Consider the following 24,410-nt stretch of genomic DNA (forward strand, 5'->3'; position numbering starts at 1 on the left):
TAATTTTGAAAAAAAATATTTTTGTGTTTGTGGGACTTTCAAGAGTAGACGTTTCGTAACGTCTTTTCATAACCTGCTATACGTTTCATGACGCAAAAACTACCCAATAGTACAATTTTTGATCATTTTACAGCTCATGTTCCAACAAGGCGGGTATGAAAGAGTCAATAAACTGACTTATGTGGGTAAAATTATTTTTTCCNTATAAATATAAAAAGATTCGAAATTCTAGATTCGGAATTCTAGATTCGAAATAAAGTATTCTAGGATATCCTAGAATACCTAATTATTCTGTAATGTGCATCCCTATCTACATAGCACACTTTAAATTAACTTAAAAAAGACCTATAAGGCCTACTATTTATGTAAGCTTTATAGAACAATCATGTAGCCAAGGACTTTAACTTTTTAAAGGCCAAATATTGCAAAACAAATTTCTAGGATTAATTTAAAGATAAAAATGATAAAACAGACAATTTGATGCATTTTTAATAATTATTATGAAGATAAGCATTGGGAAAACTAAATGAAAGCACTAAAGCATAGGACAGCCATGCTGTAATATTTACCCAAGAGCTATAAGTTCATCTTTAGTGTAGCTACTCCCAGCTACATATGAAACATAAGGTATTAAAACTATGTTAAAATACAGTAGGCAATAAGGTTATTATTCTGTTGCAGTTAGTATTAGCAGTAATGTAATACTTGAAATTGCTTTTCTGGTAATTTAAAGCATATTCATTACATGGGGGGACATTTTGGATCAAACAGTCAGATTTGAACAAGTATAAAATTGATTGTGATTAAAACAAATTTACATATTTTTTTTTTGCAAATGTTAAGTGTTATAATGACTGTCAGTGCCACACCATGCGAGGATAAAATGAATATCATTTACTCATACAATAATTGAATGAATGAATGAATGTAACTTACTTTATCCCGTGTGGATAGAAAACAACAGCCGTTATAACACGATGTTCATACACCTCGTGCCAGCTTACAAGTTACCATGTATGTTACATTGTAGGTGATTATTTTTGTGAATTTGTTTTCATTTTTTTAGGTATATCTGATAATTTGGACAACCAATTAATAACCACTGGGTTGAAGCAATTACTTTTGCAAGTTGAAATATATTGTGACTGGTACTGCCTGTGAAAACCGTAACTAAAAAACAGTAAACTTACTTGGATTGTCTGGATTGCAGAAGATAAGCAGACTGTTCTCCTTGATTGTGTTTTCACTGTACACCTAATATAAAAGAAAAAAAAGGGTCCATATTGCTAGCTATTTAAGTTACATACATGATGGAGGGAAAAGGTGTATGGAACAGAAACACCTGAGTTATAAGGACTGTATTTGCCTGAAATTTAAGTTGTATTCAATCGTTCATTAATAATTTTCTTTATTGTTTTGTGACCATTGTGTGACCTTGGGCAAGACACTTAACGGTAATTGCTCCAACCGAGTGGTCACTAATGGGTTGTCCAAATTATCAGTTATAAATAAAAATTGAGAAAAAAAATAACATAAAACCACAAAGTAACATCAATTATAACAGGTAAGCTGGCATGAGGTGTATGAACAACCGTGTTATAATGACTGTCGATTTCCGGCCACGCAAGGATAAAGTAAGTTACATTATACAATTCTTTCATAAACTAAAAAAAAACAGAACATATTCACTTACTTTTTCTATCATGGCTGGCGTGAGTTTCCAGTGTTTTTCATAACTTGTAGGGATAACAAAAACTTTGTGGTTAGATAATACTGCTTGGGGTTTATAGGTAGTCCATGTAGGGGAGAGGAGTAAGACATCTAAAATACAAAAAGAAATATTATAGCAACCACAAATAGTTGTGTCACTGCTACGTTACCCAATTACTCACAAAGTTATACATGTGATAACTGGTAAGCGGGCCGGAGGTGTATGAACCAGTACACCTGTGTTATAAAGACTATCATTGTCCCATGGGAGGATAAACAAACTACATTCATTTATTTAGGTTCTTACCCCCACCAATAACTGACATCAATAAAAAGATAAGTTCTTTTGATCCTGGGCCCACAACACAGTTCTCTAAAGTAAACTGATGTAGACCATCTTGCTTAGCATGGAAATCAATGATTGCTTTTCTAAGTTCTAGTATGCCTGAACAATAACAGAATTTAAAATGGAATAAAAGACAGAGAAACAAGAATAAATTGGTTTAAAGAATAGTGCTGTTGCAACTAAAATGTACACAGATTACGAAAAATGTTGTAAAACATATTTTTGCAAACAAATACATATTTTAGTATGAATTTGGTTTTCTGTAAACAGATTTTTTCTAACAATTCTAATGTTTAGAGCTGAGTTGGCCACCAAAAAAACATTTTTAAACACCACTAAAATAATTAGTTTTATAAACCAAACAGTATGTGACCATGATTTAATGCATAAAAGCAAATATAACACCTTTCACAGGGAAATATTCAGCCCGTCCAGCATTTTCTTTGAGGACTTGTTCTGCATGTGGTGGGACAGGGAATGGAGACTGACCAAAACCAAGATGAAAGATTTTCTGGCCTTTTTCTTTTAAATCGCTAAAAATTTTAAAATAGTAAAATTTATTAATACACTTGAACCAAACTAAATAAAACTAGTTTTTAAAACTTCAAAAAACTCTTATTAAAAAAAAGGAAAATCATTTATAAAAAAATGTTTTAAGGGTAAAGGGAAAAGGCTAATTATATTATTAAAATAATAATGTTAGGGCAAGCCATCATGAACTTATTATGTACATTTGCTCTGCAATTATTGGCTCTTTATGTTTTAACAGTATGCCACAGGGCGTTGACCTAATCTTTATTTGTCTTTATAAAGTTTACAGCCAAAAACAAATTTGCTTTTGTACTTGTGGTTACATTACGTACTAGCTGTCATTTGCTTTGCGGTACATTGAATGTGAATGTAACTTGCTTTATCTCCTCGTGGCCGTAAAACGACAGTGGTTATAACACAAGTGTTCTGTTTCATATATCTCGTGCCAGGTTACGAGTTACCATGTATGTTACTTTGTGGGTCATTATTTTTTGGGGGGATTTTTATGTATGGCTGAAAATTTGTACAACCCGCATTTGCGACCACTCGGTTAAAGCAATTGCCTAAGGACATATACGGTGCTAGTGAAGAATCCTCTTCCCACCTTATTTGCTAACCCCTATAACCACTAATCCCCTAACCACCAACCTCTAACACTTTCCACCAGCCTATTATGCTATGTACCGGAGGGTTCTTCACTAGTGCTGTTTGGTTAAGCGAATTAAAAGAAATTAAATTACAGTGGTGCGTATATAGCCTATACAAGTCTTTAACCGTACCATTATCTATATTTCTATAATAATAAGCATCACTTACTTTATTCGTTCATTGAATTGCAAATTGGATGCAAACTGATAACTGTGTAACGAGTTTTTGAGATATTGCTGTCCAGTTACGTTCCCTTTTGCCTGATACATTCTACACGTGCGACAAACAATTTGTTGGATTTTAAATGGACTTTCCCGCCTAATAAAAATCATAAACAATATATTTGATAAAACAACCGCCAAAAAACCTTGTAAAAGCGGACTGATGAATTATAACAGCGTGTTATCCGAACACTGCTTTTTTACGTAAATTCAATACGTGATCTGGTACTCACAATGGGATATGACGAAGCTGAACGACTCAAAACCAAAAAGAGATTATTCAAGCTATGGTTTTAACTGTAAGCGTGTTTTAACAACTGTTGTCATTTCCTGTCTTTTTGTTGTTTAAAATATTTCGAAATCTTCGGTACTGTAACCAAAGAGACAAAAAATATTCTTATAAGCTACCATTTGCTGCTGTACAACAACAATCCAAATTGAATATATATGTACAGTAATAAAACGTATACAAGATGATTCTACGGCTAGTTCTAAACAATGCAATAAATGAAAGGCGGTATCATAAATGACAAGTGTATCCGGTATACAGTGTTATTGAGGAGCGGTACCAGTAGGCTATATCGAAATTGAAAACAATCGTTTAAGTGCTTAAGTGCTATCCACAAAAATTAAACCAATTTAGGGGGCATATCAGTCTTTGTGAAGTATATGCAACAATCACAATATTTTAACTATTGTTTCTCAAGTACAAAACTACCACATGCAACAATGTGCATAATATGTTCCCAAACAACATATGCGCAGTAGAGTAGGGTGGGGAAGATAGGACGCCTTTTCATTCTATTTTCTCGCTCAATTTCGCAGTAAACAAAGAACATTCAAAACGTTATAAAACCGCATCCTTACTACTCCCCTAGACCGCCGTTAATTGCTTTAAACACGATCAGGATATTTGGATATTATGTGGTAATGGTGTGCCATCTTTCCCCACATATATATTATAAATTGATTGCGGCAACATGTTATGTAATTACATTTATTTACATTTTTCTTTATCTCCATCTGCGTATGACCAACGATTTCAAGTTAATGCGCCTGCAGTCGGCATGTAAATCTAACACAGCTGTTTTTGACACTTCTGTCTTTATAACATTGCATCAAATATCTCGCGACACAATTTGGGTTTCGGTATTGTTTATGAACACTTGACTGCTAAAATGTACGGGCTTATACTAGACAGCATGGCTGACTGCATAAAGAAAATGTACGGAGATAAAATATGGCACAGAATTGTCGGTTCTAATGATATTTCGAATACGTTTACCACGCACAAGGTAATATTTTATTCTGCATTTGCAAGCTACTGTATTGAGGCAATACTTTGATCACGCCATGAAATCGCGACTTGTCGCATCATCGTGGTATATATATTTACTTTGGTGGTGGCCTGCTAGAAGACGTGCGCTAAACCGTGACTCCGAATAACGAAGAAAACTAATACTGCAATTTTATTACATAAAAATTTGGTTACGATTTTAAAACCAACATTTAGTTATTTTGCAATATACCTTATCATAACTTATATTTTAAGAACTGCAATACTGTTTTTACCTGCCCGCTCTGTAATGTGACAAAATTTGCCGCTTAAAGCTGTATATTGCTCGTGCTAAATGACTGACGTTGGGGCAAACGTATACTATGGCGTGGTTTAGGTTGCAACTAGGACCTTTCATGTTCGTGTTTATAATCAATCAACAACGCCCTTTTAAAGTCACGGTTCTATAATTCTGTGAACATTATTACTACTCAATGGGACGATAAAAGAGAATGAACATTTCTCATTTTACCCCACGTTACTATATTACGCAGGTATACGATGAACAACTAATACCTATGATCGCTAACTCAACAGAAGAGTTGACAGGCGTGCCAGTGAATCTGATAATGGAAGAAGCGGGAAAGCACTTTATTGTGTACATAGACAACATTAGGTATTTGGTGTACTTAACTTTTTACGCATAAAATATAAACGCTAAACCATCAATGCACGACTAAAGCTTAAATACATTATCATTCACGTATTAGTATGGTATTCTGGCCTTTGTCATTGGCCGTTTTACCAATAGAAAAATTTTACACATATTTGTGCCACAAGTTTCGTTGTAATGTAGATAAAAAGTCGTTATATTAATTTATATAACTAAAAATTTGGTTTTGAGTGAAAATAAACTATTTTTAAATACGTTTTATGTAGAGTCTAATACAAAGTATTACTATATATATACAATAGAGTGGAGGAAGACGGGACACCTTTAGCACATAATATCCAAATATCCTGATTCTGTTTCAAACAATTAACAACGGTCTATGGGGTCGTGTGGATACGGTTTTATAAATCTTTGAATGTTCTTTGTGTATACTACCAAATAGGTCAAGAAAATAAAATGCAAATGTGTCCCATCTTCTCCCATCCTACAATATATCTATATATGTTTTTTCATTCAAATTAAAAATGCTATTAATTTAAGACTGCTCTGATTAACTTATGACAAAAAATGTAACAATAACGCGTTTTTTACAAACTATTACCATATATGTTGCAGAAACGATAGGATAATCAAGGTCCTTGGACGAACGTTTCGAGATTTTCTTAATGGACTAGATTGCATGCATGAGTTTTACCGTTTTAGTTTTGCCGACATTCAACCACCAAGGTAAAACTTACATCGTAAATTATTTAGCTTTATAAGAATGCTGTTATTGTGGAGTAAGATCATCTCACTCTTAAATAGGATACAGTTATCACTTAAATACCATGTTTCATTATCATGCTTTGGAAAATTAAAGGCGCCTTTTTAGAAGCGCGCGGTTACGATTACGTAACTGTTAAATTATTCCTTGACTATTACGAAATTGGACGTGAAATGCGAATGAAAACAAAACCCATCTAACCCCATTGTAATATACAACTTCAGAGAACTGTTTAAAATATTACTGATCAATCTAACCTGAATTGAAATCTTGCGACTATTTATTATACTGAACTTATAGTACACAACACATTCTTACAAAAATACAGCTGTTTACTACTGAACTAATTTTACAAAACATTAGCTTGTCTAATACAAAACCAATACGTTTGCTTGCTGACGGTCGCAGACAAAACAACCAATAACCACAAGGCCAAGAGAGAACTAAACACTGCGCCCACGAAAAAGCGCTCCAACGAAAGAAATTCCTGCGGCAAAAAGCGTAAACAGTCATGGTTACTTTACACTTGCCGCCCACGAAGCACGATGCTAAACTAACTCATTGGGCCAATATATAGTAAAGTGGAAGAAGATGGAACACGTTTTTATTATTCTATTTTCTCGTCCCGTGTGGCAGTAAACAAAGAAAAATCAATGAATGTTAAATGTTTAAAAAACTATGTAATAGTACGGGTAAGATGGGACGAGTTTTCATTTTAGAAGCGCATTGGTAATTAATCAAAACACGACCGGGAAAGATTGTTTTAGGTGCTAATGGTATCCCACTAACAGTACTATATAAAACTTATGTTTTCTTGTAGTTTACGTATATACCCTATTTTTAGTTTCCATATTTCGAAAGAAGATGTAAACGGCCTTGAATTACACTATCGAAGTCGACGGACCTTCACCGGTTTTATGTATTACGTCAAAGGCCTCATCCGTGCGATAGCTGACAAATTCTACTCGGTAGATGTCGCTATACACATAACACAACATGGATTTACTGGCGACGTAATGTTAGCTGTATACAGGTAAAGTTATAATATATATCTTTATATAGTAGGATGGGAAGACTGAACATCTTTAGAACATAATATCCAAATATCCCGGTTGTGTTTTAAACCATAACAACAGTTTAATGGGAGTCGTGAAGAGAGTATAGTTTTATAATTCTTTGTTTACTACTAAATGGGACGAAAAAATAGAGTTAAAAGTGTCCTATCTCCCTCTACCCTTCTCTATAAAACACATTTTTTAGTAAACCAAGAACATTCAAAGAATTATAAAACCGTATCCCAACGACTTCCATAGACCGTTGTTAATTGTTTAAAACACGATCACGGTATTTGGATACTTTACATGCTAAAGGTGTTTCGTCTCCCTCACCCTACTTTGTATTATTTACTCATATTTAACTTTATGTTTTAGGTTGGACTACCCAAACGACCTCCACATAGTGTTTCAAAACTTGGTGACAGAGAAAAGGCAATTTCGCCTCAACAAAAAACTGATCTTTCCTTCAAAATTGTTTTTTGAACAATTCCCCTTCCACGTTGTATTTGATGAAAGGTAATTTTTACAACACATGTTGAATAAATGTAACCTATTTATTCTCGCATAACGGGACAACGATATCGTTATAACACGGGTGTTTTGTTTCATACACCTCATGCCCGCTTACAAGTCACCACGTATGTAACTTATATATCGTTATCAGTTTTTCCACATCAAGGCCATAAGTCGTATGAGATACTTTTATAGTTTCAATGGAGATTTATATTTATTATTCTTAGGTTACAGATCTTGACTACTGGGCACGGACTAAACATAATATGTAATGGATTAAATGGAAAGAGATTGAATGAAACGTTTTTTATGACAAGGCCGCTTGGTTATGACCTAACATGGGATAATGTAAGTCATTCGAACATTAAATAGATTGCTGATAAAGCAGTCGTCAGTTTATGTTAAAATATAACGTATAGTATGGGGTATGATGTTGCCAGCGCTTGATTTCAGTCAAAACGGCAATTCGAAAACTCATTAAATAGTTTATGTTTACCTAGCTGCGAGACACTTGAAACCCAGAGATTGCATTACCTTTATGTATTTATTTATTTCAATTAGTTTATACTTTTAAAAGATGTGGTTTTAAAATACTGAATTGTGTTTAACTTTACAATGTTCAAACACACAGGTGCTTATACATCGGAACAACGTTTTTGAGCTTACGTCTGTCAAGTCAACGGCAAGAATTAACAAAAGTAAAGTATCTAAACCATATTTCATATTATGTAAACTTTCCAAAACAATTTCATTTATTAATTTATGAACTTACACCTATAAGTTGCACTGACTAACGTGTACGTTTTGCGACAAGCATTTCGTTAGTCCCAAAGATATAGCAGTTCAAGCCTCGACGCTGTTACTATTGTAGACGTATGTGTCGTATGGCAACACACTTCAATTGCATCAACCTGGTTTGTTTTGGGTTGTTTAAATAGCAAATCACACATAAAAATATTCACATAGTTACATACGTGGTAACTCGTAAGCAGGCACGAGGTGCATAAACAGAACACCTGTGTTATAATAACTGTCTTTGCCCGCCATGCGAGGATAAACAAGGTACATTCATTCACCCACAAATAAGTTTCATTCATCAAAAAATAAGCTACATTCATTCAATCATTAAGTTCTAAATAACTATAACGTTGTGAACACTTTAGATACCAGTCAAAGATTCGATAGATCCCTAACTCATTTTATTAAACTACGAGGCCAAATGTTGTACGTAGAAGAATGGGACTTCGTCATCTTTTTGGCAACGTTTGTGTAAGAGCACTTTTTGTACAGTTGTTTTTGTAATATAGCAGATTTTTTTTCCTTTTTTGTTGTTCCATTTGATAGTAAACAAAGAATATTTACAGAACAGTTATACTCCCGACTCTTAAAATAGTTTTGTTAATTGTTAAAAACATGTAGAATATTATATGTGCTAACGGTTTTCATGTTACCAAAGTATGAGCAAACTTTATCAGTTTTCATTGTTATCTATCTCTGCCTTAAAGTATTATATTAATTATCATATTCGTTGTCCATATATGCCACAGTGAATTTGTCCTTTATTCAGAATGGATGATTTGGACAAGATGTACGAAATGGGTGTTTATGTCAATGACCTAACTTTCCACGACTTGAGTAGAGACATGGTCCTACATGGCTTGCAACAGACAACTGAGTACAAGCTCGCTTTAGATTTAGAACAGGTGAGTATATGTCGTCAATATTAACACTGTGTGTGATACTGCCTTGCACGGGTTGTTTCGTTTTTGTAAGTTTGTTGTTAAGGTATACACTAAGCAATAAATGAATGAATGAATGAATGAATAAATGAATAAATGAATAAATGAATAAATGAATAAATGAATGAATGAATGAATGAATGAATGAATGAATGAATGAATGAATGAATGAATGAATGAATGAATGAATGAACGAACGAATAAGTTGATTGAATAAATGAATGAATGAATGTAACCTGCTTTATCTTCGCCTGATCGGAAAATGGCGGTCGTTACAACACGGATGCTCTGTTTTATTCATTTCGTGTTCGCGTGCGAGTTAACTTTTTATTTGGGGGAGACCGTTTCTGTATGACTAACAATTAAGACAACCCATTAGTGACCACTGAGTTGGAGCAATTGCCGTTAAGTGTCGTGTTTAAGATATTTATATATATGGCCACAATAGTATAGCGGCGATGTAACATTCATAATAACTTTTGTAATAGGGAAAAAACTCTCGCTTGGAAGAGATAATTCGAACACTTGAAAATGAACAACAAGTTACAGACAACTTGTTGTACAGCATGATACCAAAGGAAATTGCAAGCAGTTTAAGAAAAGGGAACACCTCCGTTAGTCTCTGTGAGGTAAGTCACTCATTTTAATGCTAAAGACCGTATGCCTATAGAGTCCATTACGCTGAAAAAACAGATAAAAAATTGTTATTTTGTTGGTACACTAAATGTTTAAACTACCCTATTATTTATTATACCATAGCCAAACCGCCAAACTTTTTAGAATGCAAGGGAGGCAGGGATAGTTGCATTTTTTAAATTTATGCTAATGTTTACAGATTAAAACAGTATAAAACACTATTGGGTAGGCCTGCCTATCATGTCACCCCAAGTTTGGCGCCTGTGCCGTTAGCACATATTTCATATTTTCTAATGTGTTTTTAACAACTAACAACGCTCTATAAAATTCTGGATATAGTTTTGGTTTACTACTAAAGGGGAAGTCTAAGAAAATGAAAACATAATGTTGCATATCATATTACAGAAATACGAAGACGTAACCGTTCTATTCAGCGACGTCGTCAATTTTGCTCACATTTGTGATCATATCGAACCTCATGAAATAATGAAAACGTTAAACAAAATGGTGAGAGCTTTTTATAGGCTTATAAATTAATGCATGAATGTGACTTATCTCATCATCGCGTGGCGAGAACGTTAGTCGTTAGTATAACTCGGGTGTTCTGTTCATACACCTAGTGCGGCTTACAAGTTACCACGTATATATAAAATTGTAGTTTATTGTTGTTTTTTTTATGGTCAACAATCTGGACAACCTAAGTAACTATACTAGGTTGGAACAATTAGGTTAAGTGCCCTGAAAAGGACATTAAGAATGTGTAAGTTTTGAAGGTTTTGTACAGGTTGTTAAAGGATAGTTTTTAAAAACATAAGCAATGCTGCTATATCTTTTAAGACATACTATAGTAGGGTGGAGGAAGATAGGACTACTTTACATTCTATTTTCTCGTCCCATTCGGTAGAAAACAAATAACATTCAAAGAATTATAAAACCGTATCCTCACAATTTCTTTAAGACCGTTGTTAGTATTTGAACACGATTAGGATATTTGAATATTATGTGCTAAAGGTGTCCCGTCTTCCCCACCCTACTGTATAATCTTATTTGCAAGAAACCAAACCGTTTTCCCCAATCGAAAACGTTAGTTTTTTTCGTCAGCCGTTTACTTATCTTTTAAGCCCTTTTCTTATAGGTAAAGGTGTTCGACATTCTGTGTAAAACATTCAACACATATAAAGTAGAAACGGTAGCTGACGGATTCATGTGCATCTCGGGGGCTCCCACGTATGATGAAAATCATACCAAAGTAATGGCGGACATGGCCATCGAAATGCTAATAGGAATTAAGACAGTTCTTGTACCGAAATCTAGAGAGCCAATCAAAATTCGAATTGGTAAGTTGAATGAATGAATGTAACTTATTTATCCTAGCATGGCGGCGAAAGAACAGTCGTAATTACAAGGCCGTTCTGTTCCAGACACCTCGTGCCAGCTTACGAGTTACCACAAATGTAACTTTGTGGGTGAATATTATTAGGCGCCTAATAACCACTCTGCCACTATACGGCGCCGGACTATTTTTATAAAATTATTTTGAAAGTTATAGGCCACTTACTTGAATAATGTAATCTGACATACAGTAGGGTGGGGGAAGATAGGACACCTTTTGACTCTATTTTCTCATTCCATTTAATAATAAACAAAAAACATTCAAAGATTTATAAAATTACATCCCCACGACTCTTATAGACCATTTCTCGTCGCATTTAGTAGTAAACAAAGAACATTCAAAGAATTAAAAAACCGTATCCTCACGACTCCCATAGACCGTTGTTTTTGTTTAAAATACGATCAGGATATTTAAATATTATGTGCAAAAGGTGTCTCATCTTTCCCCACCCTTATGGATTACTTCTTGGACTTAGGGTTATATAGCAATCATTGAGTATTATGTCAGCGTAAGTTAGTAATAAAAATGTTTAAATACCAGGTCTTCATTGTGGGGGTGTGGTCGCTGGTTTAGTTGGTCACAAGATACCGAGATATTGCCTGTTTGGGGACACAGTGAACATCGCATCGAAGTTGGAAGCAGCTGGGAAGGTAAGTTACAATTAATGCTATTATTATAAATGAATGTAAAAAGGTGTGACTATTGGAACAATACCTTTAATATAGAAGGGTGATAGAAGATGGGACACTTTTCATTTCTACTGTTTCGTCCTTTTTTGGTAGCAAACAAAGAACATTCAAAGAATTAAAAAGGCGTATCCCTACAACTCTCATGTCATAGACCGTTGTTAATTGTTTAAAACACGATCAGGAAATGTGCTAAAGGTGTTCCCTCTTTCCCCACGGAACTATATAAAATATATCTATATTATTATGGAATGAATGTAACTAACTTATCCCCGAGTGGCGAGGCAACAACAGTTGCTATAACTTTGGTGTTTTTGTTTCAAACACCTCGTGCTTGCTTACGAGTTACAACGTATGTAACTTATGGATTATTATTTTGCGCTGGTTTGGAGTAGGCGGTGTTTTAATATACCAGACGCCGTCGCAAAAGCGTTAAAGCGCGCCTGTCTATGACCTAGGGGTAGCGGGTTGAAGGCTCGTGGCTGCTTCCATTGTGGGAGTATGCGTCACTTAACGGCAATTGCTCCAACCCAGTGGCCACTAATGGGTTGTCCAAATTATCAGCAACACATAAAAAATCCCAAAAAATATTCACCCAAAAAGTAACACACGTGCTGAAAACTCGTAAGCGGGCACGAGGTGTATGAACACCCATTTTATAACGACTGTCGTTTTCCGGCCAAGCGAGGATAAAGTAAGTTACATTCATTCAACCACCTGTGTATTAGGCGGAGAGAATTCAAATCTCCCAATGCTGTAAAGACAAGTTGGTGACGTATGGAACTTACGTCATACAAGAAAAAGATGACGTAGGCATCAAGGGCAGCAGATCAATCAAAACCTATTGGCTTAACGGTAAGGCTTTACTATTATAGTATATTGGGATAAAATGGTTCATTTTTTATATATTTTCTCGTCCCATTTGGTAGTAGACTAGGAACATTAAAAATATATATAACCGTATCCTCACGACTCTAAAACAGCGTTGTTGTAAACCAAAATATTTAATGTAATATTATATTTAAGCTATACTGAAGGTAATATTATTTTATATTTGCTTTCAGGGAGACTGAGTAACCTGAACTTGAACATAAGGTATGTAGAATTGTAAGAATACTTTATAAGAGTGTGGGGTGAGATGGGAATTTTTTATTCTATTTTTCTAGTCCCGTTTGGTATAGTAAACAAAGAATATTTACAGAGTTAAGAGCCATAGCCCAACAACTCTAAAAGAGCGTTGCTAATTGTTAAAAGTATAGGGTTAGGAAAAATGCGATTTGGATGCAAAAATATCCCATCTTACCGCAACAATTTCACAGTAGTTTAATGTAATTAATATTAACTTGTACCATTTCAGCTACGATTTAGAAGATATAAACGATATAAGCCCATACAACGCAGGTAAGGATTTATTGAATTTATATATATATATAGAATACTGTTAAGTCTGCACTGCATAACGGTTTCAACTTTCTAAAGTGTGAAAAATGTATAGCGCTAATACGTTAGTGACTGTAGGTGTGTGGAAATAGTTCAATGTACATATTTTGATTACAAAATTATTTGACCACGGATGACATTAGTTTTTTTGTATTATAGTAAGGTGGGGCAGAATAGGACAGCTTTTCATTCCATTTTCTCCCCCCATTTGGTAGTAAACAAAGAACATTTACAGAATTATAAAACCGTATCGTAACCGTTGTTATAGTTGTTTAAAACACTTTACAGAATTATAAAATCGTATTAAAAAACTATAAAAAAAAAACAATTGTATTTCTTAAAAATACGATTAGGAAATATAGGAATTTAGTTGTACACGGCATCCCGTTCTACACAACAGTACTATATGCGCCTTTTTTACAGATTTTGCTTTTTATTTTTTAGATGAAGTTGACAATAGTGAAGAAAAAGTGTCAAAACAGGGCAAAATCGACACTGGCCCTGTGACAGGTCGACCTAATGACCAAAAATTGCACCCTACTCGTTTGCAGTCAAAGAAAAACGACAAAACCAGTATTATTTCGAGCGTGGCTACTGAAACGAAAGAAGACGAAATTAATAAGATTCTGGAAACGATTGAAACGCACACGGATAAACAAGAAATGGAGGAAGAAAAGGACGACGGGGGACAGGGCATTGAAGAGCAAGAGAGCAAAGAGTCAGATGGTGTTTTGGAAGAAATTCCGAATTCCACAGAAGACCACAAGTCAAGCAAAACTGTGGAAACAGTTGACAGGAATGTATCTACCGCGTACAGTAACCTAATGCGAGTTATAGGCCTTGAAGCGCCCTTAAAAGTCATTGTGGATAAAAACTGCACGATTCTCACTGAGGGTAAAAAAGCGGAAAAACTTGACCAAGGAATAAATAACCTTCTTAATATACCGAAAGCAGAACAGAAGAGACAAAAAGAAGTTGCTGACGACACGATGTCAACGTGCGTGTCCAATATGCCAACTTGGTCTGGGGAAATGAATGATTCTGCGGTTACAGTGCTGGCCGAAACAGGCGTAGATGATGAAGAAGCTACAAAAAATGTGTCATCTATTTGCAGTATTCTTTAAACTGGATGCATATACATTTGGTGAATTCGCTAAACTGGGTGCACATTCATTTGCCGTATTCTTTGGGATGCGAAAATGTAGAACATATTTATGTCGATTAGAATAATTTAAAGGCACGTCACAAGCTACGTCAGTGTATTATATAACTTGTATATATATTACCCATATACTGTATCTTTTTTTTGGTGGGGTGGGTTAAGGTGGTATTTTGTTCACTTTTATTGTCTCATTTCAAGTATTCCCAGAATCATATAATATATCCCCAGTACTCTAAAAGACCGTTGTATATTTTAAAAACACGATTGGGAAATTTGGGACATTTTGTATTTATAAGAAAACTGTGTCACTGTTGTAACGCGTACGATTTGAAGTAACGCTTTTAGTTAGTTAGTACTTAGTATTTCCAGACCACTATGGACATATCTAGATGGGCCGTGTTGTACTTTATGAACACTTATTCCGTATTGATGTATTGTTGCTTAAAAAATGATCTAAAAATAAATAAAAAGTTGTCTGTACCGTGTGTTAATACATGAATTTACTGCGATGTTTTAAGATATTGAATATAAAATACTGTGCGGTAAGATAATTATTTTAGCACGATATATTGATATAATTGTGGGGAGAGATGAGGCCCCTTTAGCACATAATATCCTGATCATGTTTTAAACAACCAACAACGATCTATGAGTCGTAAGAACACCGTAAATGTGGTTATAAATGAAATGAAGTAATAAATGAATGTAACTACTTTTATCTTCGCGTGGCCGGAAAACGGCAGTTGTTATTACACGAGTGTTCATACACCTCGTGCCAGCTTACGAGTTACCATGCATTTGTTACTTTTTAGGTGATTAAGTTTGGGGGAGTTTCAATTTTATGTATATATACCTGATAGTTTGGACAACCAATTAGTGACCACTGGGTTGAAGCAATTGCCGTTAAGTGTCTTGCCCAAGGACACTTAACACAATGGTAGCAGCGACGAGCCTTGAACCAATTACCTCTGGGTTAGAGGCAGGCGCCCCAACCACTTTAAATCTGCACCGGAAAATAAGGTCGAAAGAGTCGTTTTGCGCTTAATTGACCTTAACGAAATGGGGTGTAACATTAAACGTATTTAATGGTTAGGCTTCATTGAAAATTGCCCTTTGAGAGTCACATGGTATAAAACGTGTAGAAAGTTCCTTATTGCGTGGCTATTTCAGTGTTACAGTTTGTTTTCGTTTGTTACCAAGTCGTGTTACGTCATATGGGTAGTCTAGTTCAAACAGAACGTTCTTTGAACATTTTTTTCAAATATTTGATTTCTTACGTCGTGTGTGTTGTAAAATAAAGATAATAATTGAAATACGTCACTATGGGCGCAGTTTTAAGAATGGTCTAAGTAAACATTGTGTAATTTTTACGATTGCATACCCTCAGTGAAAGAATAGTCAATATAGGGAATATAAAGGATAATAAATACAAAAGGTCTAAGAAACAGATTGTCGAAATATCGTTCATAAAAAAGGAAGTATTGAGATAAACGTTTATGTTAACTAGTATATAGAGAACGAGTTTGCGTATCACGATCTGGGCTCTTTTTATCGGTTACCCGTTCGTGTGTTTTTCTTGTACCATGTAGATGAGGCTTATAGTACTGTGGGGTAAGACGGGATATTGTTAGGGTATAAATCCTATTTTTCTGTAAATATTCTTTGTTTACAACTGAACAGGACAATAAAAGAGATTGAAAACATGTCCCATCTTACCCCACCTATAACTATACTTTTTTAATGCAATGAATGTAACTTACTTTTATCCTTACGTGGCCGGAAAACGACAGTCGTTAAACACGGGTGTTCTGTTTCATACACCTCGTGCCAGCTTACGAATTACCATGTATGTTACTTTGTGGGTGATTGTCACCAATATACTATTATACCTAACTAAGAACAACTGAATTTTTTTAACCGGTATACTAACAACAAAAAATAGTACTTTTATTTCTTTTTACAGCGAAAGTTTCTTATATTGCTTATAGAACTTTTCGATACATTAATCACTATAACTTTTATTGTATATATATCTGTTAGTTAATTCCTACTTAAAAGACATGAAAGCACGGTCTGATGCGCAGTTAGACGCAATGCGACGTGACAACGAAGCTATGAAGTCTACTACGTCGATTGTTGGTGTGGCACGACTCGATGCTAGTAAGTCATATATATATATATATATATATATATATATATATATAGTAGGGTGGGGTAAGATGGGACATCTTTGGCACATAATATCCAAATTTCCTTATCGTGTTTTAAACAATTAACAACGGTTTAGGGGAGTCATGAGAATAAGATTTTATAATTGTTTGAATGATCTTTGTTTACTACCAAATTCGACAAAAGAATGAAATGAATAGGTGTCCCATGTCCCCCCACCCTACTACATATATAAGGTATAGTCCAATGTCCAAATGCAGTAGGATGGGTAAAATGGGACACATTTTATTCTCATTTCGTAGTAAACAAAAAATATTTACAAAAATATGTAACCGTAGCGCTGAGTCTCTAAAAGCGTTGTTTTAATTGTTCAAAACACTGTTAGAAATATGAGATATTGTGTGCTAAAGGTGCCCAATTTTATTCCATAGTACTATATAGTCATAGTAGGCCTATACCCATGTGACTTAATTACAATATCATATAATAGCAATATAAAGTGAATTAAAGTTAAAGTCCAGGAAATACGTGGATTTACTCAATTCGTGGAAATGCGTTCATTTCCTATCTGTTAGTTTCATTCATGCATTATTAGGGTACAGACACATTGGGTTAACATTTAGTACAGTAGCACGCGAGTATCTGGTACCGAATGTTTTAAATGTTTTTAAATGGTTAGGTTTTAGTGAGTAATAGACAAAGAAACTATATATAGTGGGTTGGGAGAAGATGGGACACATATTTATTCTATTTTCGTTGTTATTGTTTAAAACACGATCAGAATATTTGGATATTATGTGCTAGAGGTGTCCCGTCTTCCCCCACCCTACTGTATATACAATACTGAGGTCAAAAAAAATAGATAAAATAAATATTTTAATAATTTGTGATGCTTTATAAATATAGTAAATATACGTATTCAGTAATATATGAGAACTTACTATATATACAGTTACAATAACTAGCCTATATAAACTATAACTTAGGATTATAATTAGAAAAAAAAATTCTCAATATTTAGCATTAGAACCAACAGATTTCGGTCAAGTGGTTAAAGGGCATGAGAGAGTTATTAGGTACATGGTATAATGTTAGCCTAAACTTATTTATCTTCGCGTGGCGAGGCAAAAATAGGCTATAATATGGGTGTCTTTTTTTATATACATCTCGTGCCCGATCACTTATATCGTAATTGTTTTTTTTTTTGACTAATAATTTTGACAAACCATAGTGACCACTGGGTTGAAGCAATGATCGATCATTGTCTTCCCAATCATTAGACCTGCGGTTACGAGCGAACGTTATGAACATTATGCCACAGGTCCACAAAAATATACCCTTTGGCAGGGTGGGGTACGATGGGACATGTTTTCATTTTCCTTTATCGTCCCATTTGGTATAAACAATAAAGGTTATACAGAATTACATTACCGTGGCCGGCGACTATATACGAGCTTCGTTAATGGAATTAGGGAATATAGTTTTTGGGTGCTGACAGTGTCAAATGTTACCTAGTACTATATGGTAGTATTGGGGAAGATGGGACATCTTTGCATTCTATTTTCTCGTCCCATTTGGTAGTAAACAAAGAACATTCAACGAATTATAAAACTATATTCTCACGACTCCCATACACCGCCGTTAAGTAATTAAAATACGATCCGAATATTTGATATTATGTGCTAAATATGCCCCGTCCCCCACCCTACTATATGACTAACTGTTTTTATTACAGTTCGTGCTGCTGATATCAGAACTCCAAAAATGCCAAAGAGTGAACGTGTGTGCAAATTACTTAACACTGTATTCGGGGAATTTCTGGGCAGATGTATTTTACTCGGCTTATGCGGTGTTACAATTTGGAGACTTCATTTAAGCGATCCTAAGTTTCCGCATTGGGGTTACGCTTTGCTGTCAATTGGGATTCTGTTGTCTATCGGTAAGTACCAACAAAGTTAGATACATGGTAACTCGTAAGCGTGCCCTATAAGTGTATGAACAGAACACCAATGTTATAACGACTGCCGTTTTACCGCCATACGATTCGAATATATATTTCTGTAAGCATTCTTTGGTAACTCGAATGAAAATATGGACAACATTACCCCAATCTATACTATATAATGCTTTGAGGTCACATTGTTTTTGTTTCAGTCGACTGCCTGCAATCATTGTGGTACAAAAGCAAAATCTACGGTTACTGGCACTTTTACAAGTACATTCACTGGAACGGTAGAACGTGGTACGTTTCGTGACTTTTATGTGGTTAATCTGAATGTGACTTATATATAATGAGTAGTAATTTGATTATGGTTAAATTGATCGGAGCTGTAGTTCTGTTTTCTATTGTAAACGCGAAGCTATAACTAATTACTAAATTCATTATGAATTTCGACATAGAACACTAAAGAAAAAATCTTTTTATTCGTCTTTTATAAAAAGCGCAGATTATTATTTAAACAGCGACATTCGTTAAAACACACTACATAAAAAGTATGGAAATGGGAAAATGCGTCATTTAAAACCTGATGTTAAGCTTAAAAACCATTTTTTCCTCGAAACTAATTTCTCTTTTTAGTACAGGTTCGACCCGAATACGTTGTTTTGTTTGCTTACAATTATACCGGTTCTGATTTGTACTGAACTGGCTATATACAATTTTCGACAGCAAGAAATCTTAAGCGGGTAAGTTTTATTTGCAACGGTGTTAGAAATTTTAGTGCTAGTGAAGAATCCGCTCCGACGTTATCTGCTAACCCTAACCCCAACTACTAGCCCATATAACCACTAACCCACAACTAATAGTGGTCACTACTGGGTTGTCCAAATATCAGCCATATATATTATGGTGGGAGAAGATGGGACACCTTTAGCAAATTATATCCTTACACCCTGATCGTGTTTTAATCATTTAACAACAGTCTATGGGAATCGTGGGGATATAGTTTTATAAATGTTTGATTGTTCTTTGTTTACTGCTAAATGGGACGAGAAAACACAGTTAAAAAGTGTCCCATCTTCCCCACCCTACTGTATAAAAAAATAATCACTCACAAAGTATCATACATGGTAACTCGTAAGCTGGCAGGAGGTGTATTGACACTCGTGTTTGACGACTGTCGTTTTTCGGCCACGCGAGGATAAAGTAAGTACATTCATCAATAACTCCTCTATGACTCCCCACTAGCCTATTATAACGTAACACGAGGATTATTACAATATAGTGCCGAAAATTTACGCTTTTACTCAGGTCTTAGATAATTAGATATAACACTTGCGGTATAATGGACAAATTTGCCTGTAAAAGTATAGTGGGGTGGGGGAAGTTGGGACACATTTAAACTCTATTTTCTCGTCCAATGTGATAGTAAACAAGGAACTTTCAAAGAATTATAAAAATATATGCTTAAGACTCCCATAGACCGTTGTTAATTGTTTAAAACACGATCAGGATATTATGCGCCAAAGGTGTCCCATCTTCCCCCAACCTACTATATATATCGTTACGAGTCATTTTGGAAACGTTTTCGATTTCTTTTTATATTATGTTATATTTTCTACATATATAGATCAGCAGAACATGAGTTTGGTTTGACAACTGAGCAACCTAACGGAACATTTTTAGGTAAGTATATAGTTGGTTGGGATAAGATACGACATGTTTTCATTTCCTCTTATCGTCTCATTTGGTAGTAAATACAGAACATTTACTGAACTATAAAACTGTATATGATGCACACGACCGTAAAAGACCGTTATTAATTGTTAAAAACTCAGTTAGCAAATATGGGATATTGTAAGAGACCGATCTTACCCAACTGTACTATGTATAACGATCTAAAAAATTGAGCGCCTTTTTCATTTAGAAATGACAACGGTTCATGGCTCTGGTGACGGTTTAATTAGGACTATGTCAACTGCTTCTAACTACAGTACTACAGTGGGGTTATCAGTCAACTCAACATTGCAGTCTAGTTCAACTCCGTTACCAAAAGGCAGAGATTTTTCATTGTACATTTTGCACGACGCTGCGTGCATTTTGGTCGTTTTAGTCAGATTTCTAATTCGGAAACCGGAGGGACTTCCCCCCTCACGTCATAATCTACTGCTTTTCGAAATGCTGCTGAATGCAGTTGATTTGAGTACGTTTATTGTGAGCAGTTTGGACCAGGAAATTATTTATACAGATCTTAAACTGTTAATTGCCGTGATCGTGTTTTGGGGCTTGGGGTTTTTAAGCCTGGTATTAGTTGTAAGTCGCCGTTTTGCGGATGTGGAATTCGAAACGGACCGAAAAAAGCTTGAAACTCTCTACTGCATAGTACAAATAACATTACAGGAACTGCCTAGACTTGTATTTCGAATTTTGATTTTAGTTTGGGCGAATAATTTAGAAGGACCTACAATTAGTAATGATGTATTATTTGCATGCAAAAACGCGTTCTGTATGCTGCTTTTTTGCCATCGAATTTTTATAACATGGCGTTTTACAGACACAAATCGCCGGTAATTTTATGAACATACATTTGTTTCTTACGTATATTAACCCTCGTTTTTTGCCAAAATATAAAATTATACAAAAAAGTTATACCATAATAGTTTTAGAGTACTATATGTTTAGGTATCTATGGTTATGCTATAGCGGTTTTTCTTAACAAAAACTAAGCTCAATTTTTATTATTACTGTACTGTTACTTTTAGCAATGCCAATACTGACAAATACTACACGCACATATATACCTTTTATATAACTAAAATATTTTACATAAAAGTTCTTTTTTAATTATAAAATTAGGAAATAACCACAAATTACATAAGTAGTAACTCGTAAGCGTGCACGAGTTGTATGAAACGGAGCACCCGTGTTATAACGACTGTAGTAGTTCCGCAAATATGAATTATTGACATTCATTCACCTTCACCATATATAGACTTTTGATTATAAAGTATAATAAACCATTTTATCAAATTTTGTTTACAGTATTAAAACTTCGTTAAACCGAAGTTACATATTTGTATATGCGTCTTACCTCTGCTTTCTGATGTAAAAAATACACAAATAACCTTTACAAATACTTGTCTATTTGGCCACTGTTTTCTAAACTTCTGTTGACTGCTGTCAAACTTTTAAATTTGAACATCAAATATGCTGTACAATAGATAAGTCATTAGACAGTTAAACATAATAGCCGTTTCACAACGTGCGTAAATACAAATTTACTCAGAAATAAAACGTTTTTTTGGACTTTTGTTATAGTTAAAAAATGTTAAATTTTTTGGTCCCAATTTTAAATATAAAAAAATATAAAATTGGAAATAATTTCATATTGCTCGCACTTGTAGATAAAATGTCTCTAATATTGACAAAAAGTGTCACTGTCAAAAATACACCAAGTTTTGGCACCTGAGAAATAGCTAGCACCCATATTAAGAATTACGAAATGTAAAAAAATGATTTTATTTGAACAAAAAGCCAGGGCTATTATTTGGCGAGCACTTGTTGTTGTTGCTGGGCAATTGTTAAGATTTCTGTACAGCCACACTGGTTCAAGAAAACTTGGCTTTAGAAAAGTCCATCTCAGGGTGTTGTTTCATGAATCTGAATGAAAAAGTAAAAACGTTAATGCTTTGTAACAATAATTAGTTTTGCTGTTTTAGTAAAAACACCTAGAAAAAAATGTACAAAAAGAATAAAAATATTCAAAAACGTGAAAATTCAAAATCCTTCTTCAAAAACTATTCCTCATTAAAAAATAACTTCAAAATCCCTGACTTCTGTAACATATCTTGCTTCTTTTGTTCATCAGATGTTGGCTTCCCCATCTGTTTTTGTTGCTGGTCGAACATCATTTTTTCAACCATGCCCCTTGTTTCGCCGTCCAGGTCTGACAGTTTCGAGTTTTCCGGATTCACTTTTTTAGTGTTGATTTCTGGGTCAGAGGTTACGAGTTGTGACCACCATTCCATTTTATTTACCTGTGAATTTTGTCTTTGATGAAATTTAGACATTTTATAAATTTTTTAGGATGAATTTTAGGACATTTTATGAATTTTGTCTTGTTATTTTAGTAATGAAAAATAAATGTCTTCAAACAACACAAAACTAACACCATTTTTGGTGAAAATTTTCACCGAAAAATTTAAAAACCTTTTCCACTGTTAGAATGAGAGTTTTTCTGTCATCAATTGTCCAGTAGGTCTCTTCTGTCTTGACCTCTTTCGGTGTAGCGCAGTTAATAATTGGTGGGTGACCCTTTAACCCAACTTTAATGTGTTTACGCTCCACTTCACAAATTACATCACGTCCACGAACAGGAAAATTTACTTTGAATGGCAATCTCAACTGAAAAATAAAATTTTTAAATGTTTAAAAATTTGAGCATATATCATCATATTGTGGAGTTACAGTATCTGCTTTTGGTAATAAAACTTTCGTAAAGTCAGCAATTTCTAAACACAAAAGGTTTACGAGGTATTGCATTTTATCATTGTATACAAAAGCGTGTGCTGTCTGTTGTGTACAAGAAGCAAAATGAATAAAAGGCAACTTATAATGGTAGTTTCAGCTCATGCAATATTTAATACTAAAACCCTTCATGAGGTCTAGAAGTCTAGATAATCATGTGAGTAACAACAGCATAATACATTGGAGCATATCTGCATATGGTCCATATATGTAAATAAAATGAAACATACCTCAATTTCTTCCAAAGTTTGCGTCCATGAATAGTTAGGAAGGTCGGCCCCGTTCCCACAGTTGGGTTTAATTTTACCTTTACTGTCTTCATCGTCACTTTCTTCACCAGACTTGTCTTTCGTGTCGTTTTCGACCGTTTCTTTTACTGCAGGTTTCTCTGTTGCTGTTGTAACCTGAAAGTAAGTGTTTTTTTGTTATATTTAGATGGACCTTGTGTTGTTCAGCATAGGATATAAACTCGTATGGTAGTATAACACAGTAGACAAAATTTAAGGCATTTTGGCAGTATGTGTGAATTTGGCACAAAATTAAAAAAAGGCTTGGCAGAACATTAGGGCCAGGTGCCTTGGGTGACACCTTGACTTAATGTTTTAATCTTACACATATAACAGCTTCGGCAGCTTTTCGAAATGTTACCCTATAAATTACTAAATTAGGTGTTTTAATTTTATATTAGGATGGACCTTAAAACTCTTTTTGTTGCTTGAAGGATAAGAATTCGTATGGGATAATAGGTAATGTATGACAGTAACAGAATTCTAAAAACTGCTTACATTTTCCTGTTGAGCTTTTATGGCTTCAGCTTCTTCTTCAGTAACTTCAACAATCTTGCTTGATTCAAGTTCAGCTTTACGCGCTCTCTCTTGTTTTTCTTTCTCCTTAAAATTTACAACAAAATGTTTTTGAATGTATGAATAAATGACACTTGTGTTTTTTAAGTTTTTGAACAAATAAAACTATTTTTTTAGTTT

At 34.4% G+C, this 24,410-nt stretch overlaps 4 protein-coding genes across 7 annotated transcripts in view; 2 read left to right on the top strand and 2 right to left on the bottom strand.

Moving 5' to 3' along the window:
* The window catches only part of LOC100184122 (asparagine--oxo-acid transaminase-like), a 9,147-nt gene extending 5,236 nt beyond the window's left edge, over window positions 1-3,911 (bottom strand). Inside the window, exons 1-7 of one of the 3 annotated variants that reach the window (XM_026838329.1) lie at window positions 3,690-3,911; window positions 3,404-3,553; window positions 2,462-2,589; window positions 2,018-2,155; window positions 1,694-1,821; window positions 1,191-1,254; window positions 570-609 (exon numbers count right to left, since the gene is read on the bottom strand). In XM_026838329.1, the coding sequence (XP_026694130.1) occupies window positions 570-609; window positions 1,191-1,254; window positions 1,694-1,821; window positions 2,018-2,155; window positions 2,462-2,589; window positions 3,404-3,504 (599 nt within the window). In that variant the 5' untranslated portion in view covers window positions 3,505-3,553; window positions 3,690-3,911. Of the gene's footprint in view, window positions 1-569; window positions 610-1,190; window positions 1,255-1,693; window positions 1,822-2,017; window positions 2,156-2,461; window positions 2,590-2,919; window positions 2,961-3,403; window positions 3,636-3,689 lie in introns of those variants that run through there. The other 2 variants (XM_002127666.3, XM_026838330.1) reach the window with 2 other exon arrangements.
* Window positions 3,912-4,119: 208 nt separating this feature from the next.
* LOC101242727 (soluble guanylate cyclase 88E-like) lies at window positions 4,120-14,754 on the top strand. Its single transcript, XM_026838331.1, has 17 exons — window positions 4,120-4,751; window positions 5,287-5,408; window positions 6,021-6,131; window positions 7,013-7,201; window positions 7,599-7,739; window positions 7,964-8,084; window positions 8,368-8,434; window positions 8,900-9,005; window positions 9,304-9,439; window positions 9,964-10,104; window positions 10,517-10,618; window positions 11,247-11,448; window positions 12,045-12,154; window positions 12,919-13,045; window positions 13,255-13,285; window positions 13,548-13,591; window positions 14,075-14,754. The coding sequence occupies exons 1-17, from the start codon at window positions 4,635-4,637 to the stop codon at window positions 14,752-14,754; spliced, it is 2,547 nt and encodes an 848-aa protein (XP_026694132.1). The 5' UTR covers window positions 4,120-4,634.
* Window positions 14,755-16,761: 2,007 nt separating this feature from the next.
* On the top strand, window positions 16,762-22,194 carry LOC100183362. 2 transcript variants are annotated; one of them, XM_026838358.1, is made up of 6 exons: window positions 16,762-16,952; window positions 18,697-18,900; window positions 19,116-19,203; window positions 19,545-19,646; window positions 20,531-20,586; window positions 20,828-22,194. In XM_026838358.1, exons 1-6 carry the CDS (start codon window positions 16,853-16,855, stop codon window positions 21,469-21,471), a joined length of 1,194 nt encoding a protein of 397 aa, XP_026694159.1. In that variant the 5' UTR covers window positions 16,762-16,852; the 3' UTR covers window positions 21,472-22,194. The 2 variants fall into 2 exon arrangements, with proteins under 2 accessions (XP_026694159.1, XP_002127757.1); XM_002127721.4 differs by lacking the exon at window positions 16,762-16,952 and adding an exon at window positions 17,883-18,037.
* A 206-nt stretch (window positions 22,195-22,400) lies between these two features.
* Window positions 22,401-24,410, bottom strand: part of LOC100179430 (nuclear migration protein nudC) — a 10,880-nt gene continuing 8,870 nt past the window's right edge. Inside the window, exons 2-6 of the mRNA XM_018815451.2 lie at window positions 24,213-24,322; window positions 23,658-23,831; window positions 23,110-23,304; window positions 22,735-22,937; window positions 22,401-22,560 (exon numbers count right to left, since the gene is read on the bottom strand). Of these exons, the coding sequence (XP_018670996.1) occupies window positions 22,509-22,560; window positions 22,735-22,937; window positions 23,110-23,304; window positions 23,658-23,831; window positions 24,213-24,322 (734 nt within the window). The 3' untranslated portion in view covers window positions 22,401-22,508. The remainder of the gene's footprint in view (window positions 22,561-22,734; window positions 22,938-23,109; window positions 23,305-23,657; window positions 23,832-24,212; window positions 24,323-24,410) is intronic.

The sequence above is a fragment of the Ciona intestinalis genome, unplaced genomic scaffold (genome assembly GCF_000224145.3).
Source record: "Ciona intestinalis unplaced genomic scaffold, KH HT000075.2, whole genome shotgun sequence".
Lineage (NCBI taxonomy): Eukaryota > Metazoa > Chordata > Ascidiacea > Phlebobranchia > Cionidae > Ciona > Ciona intestinalis.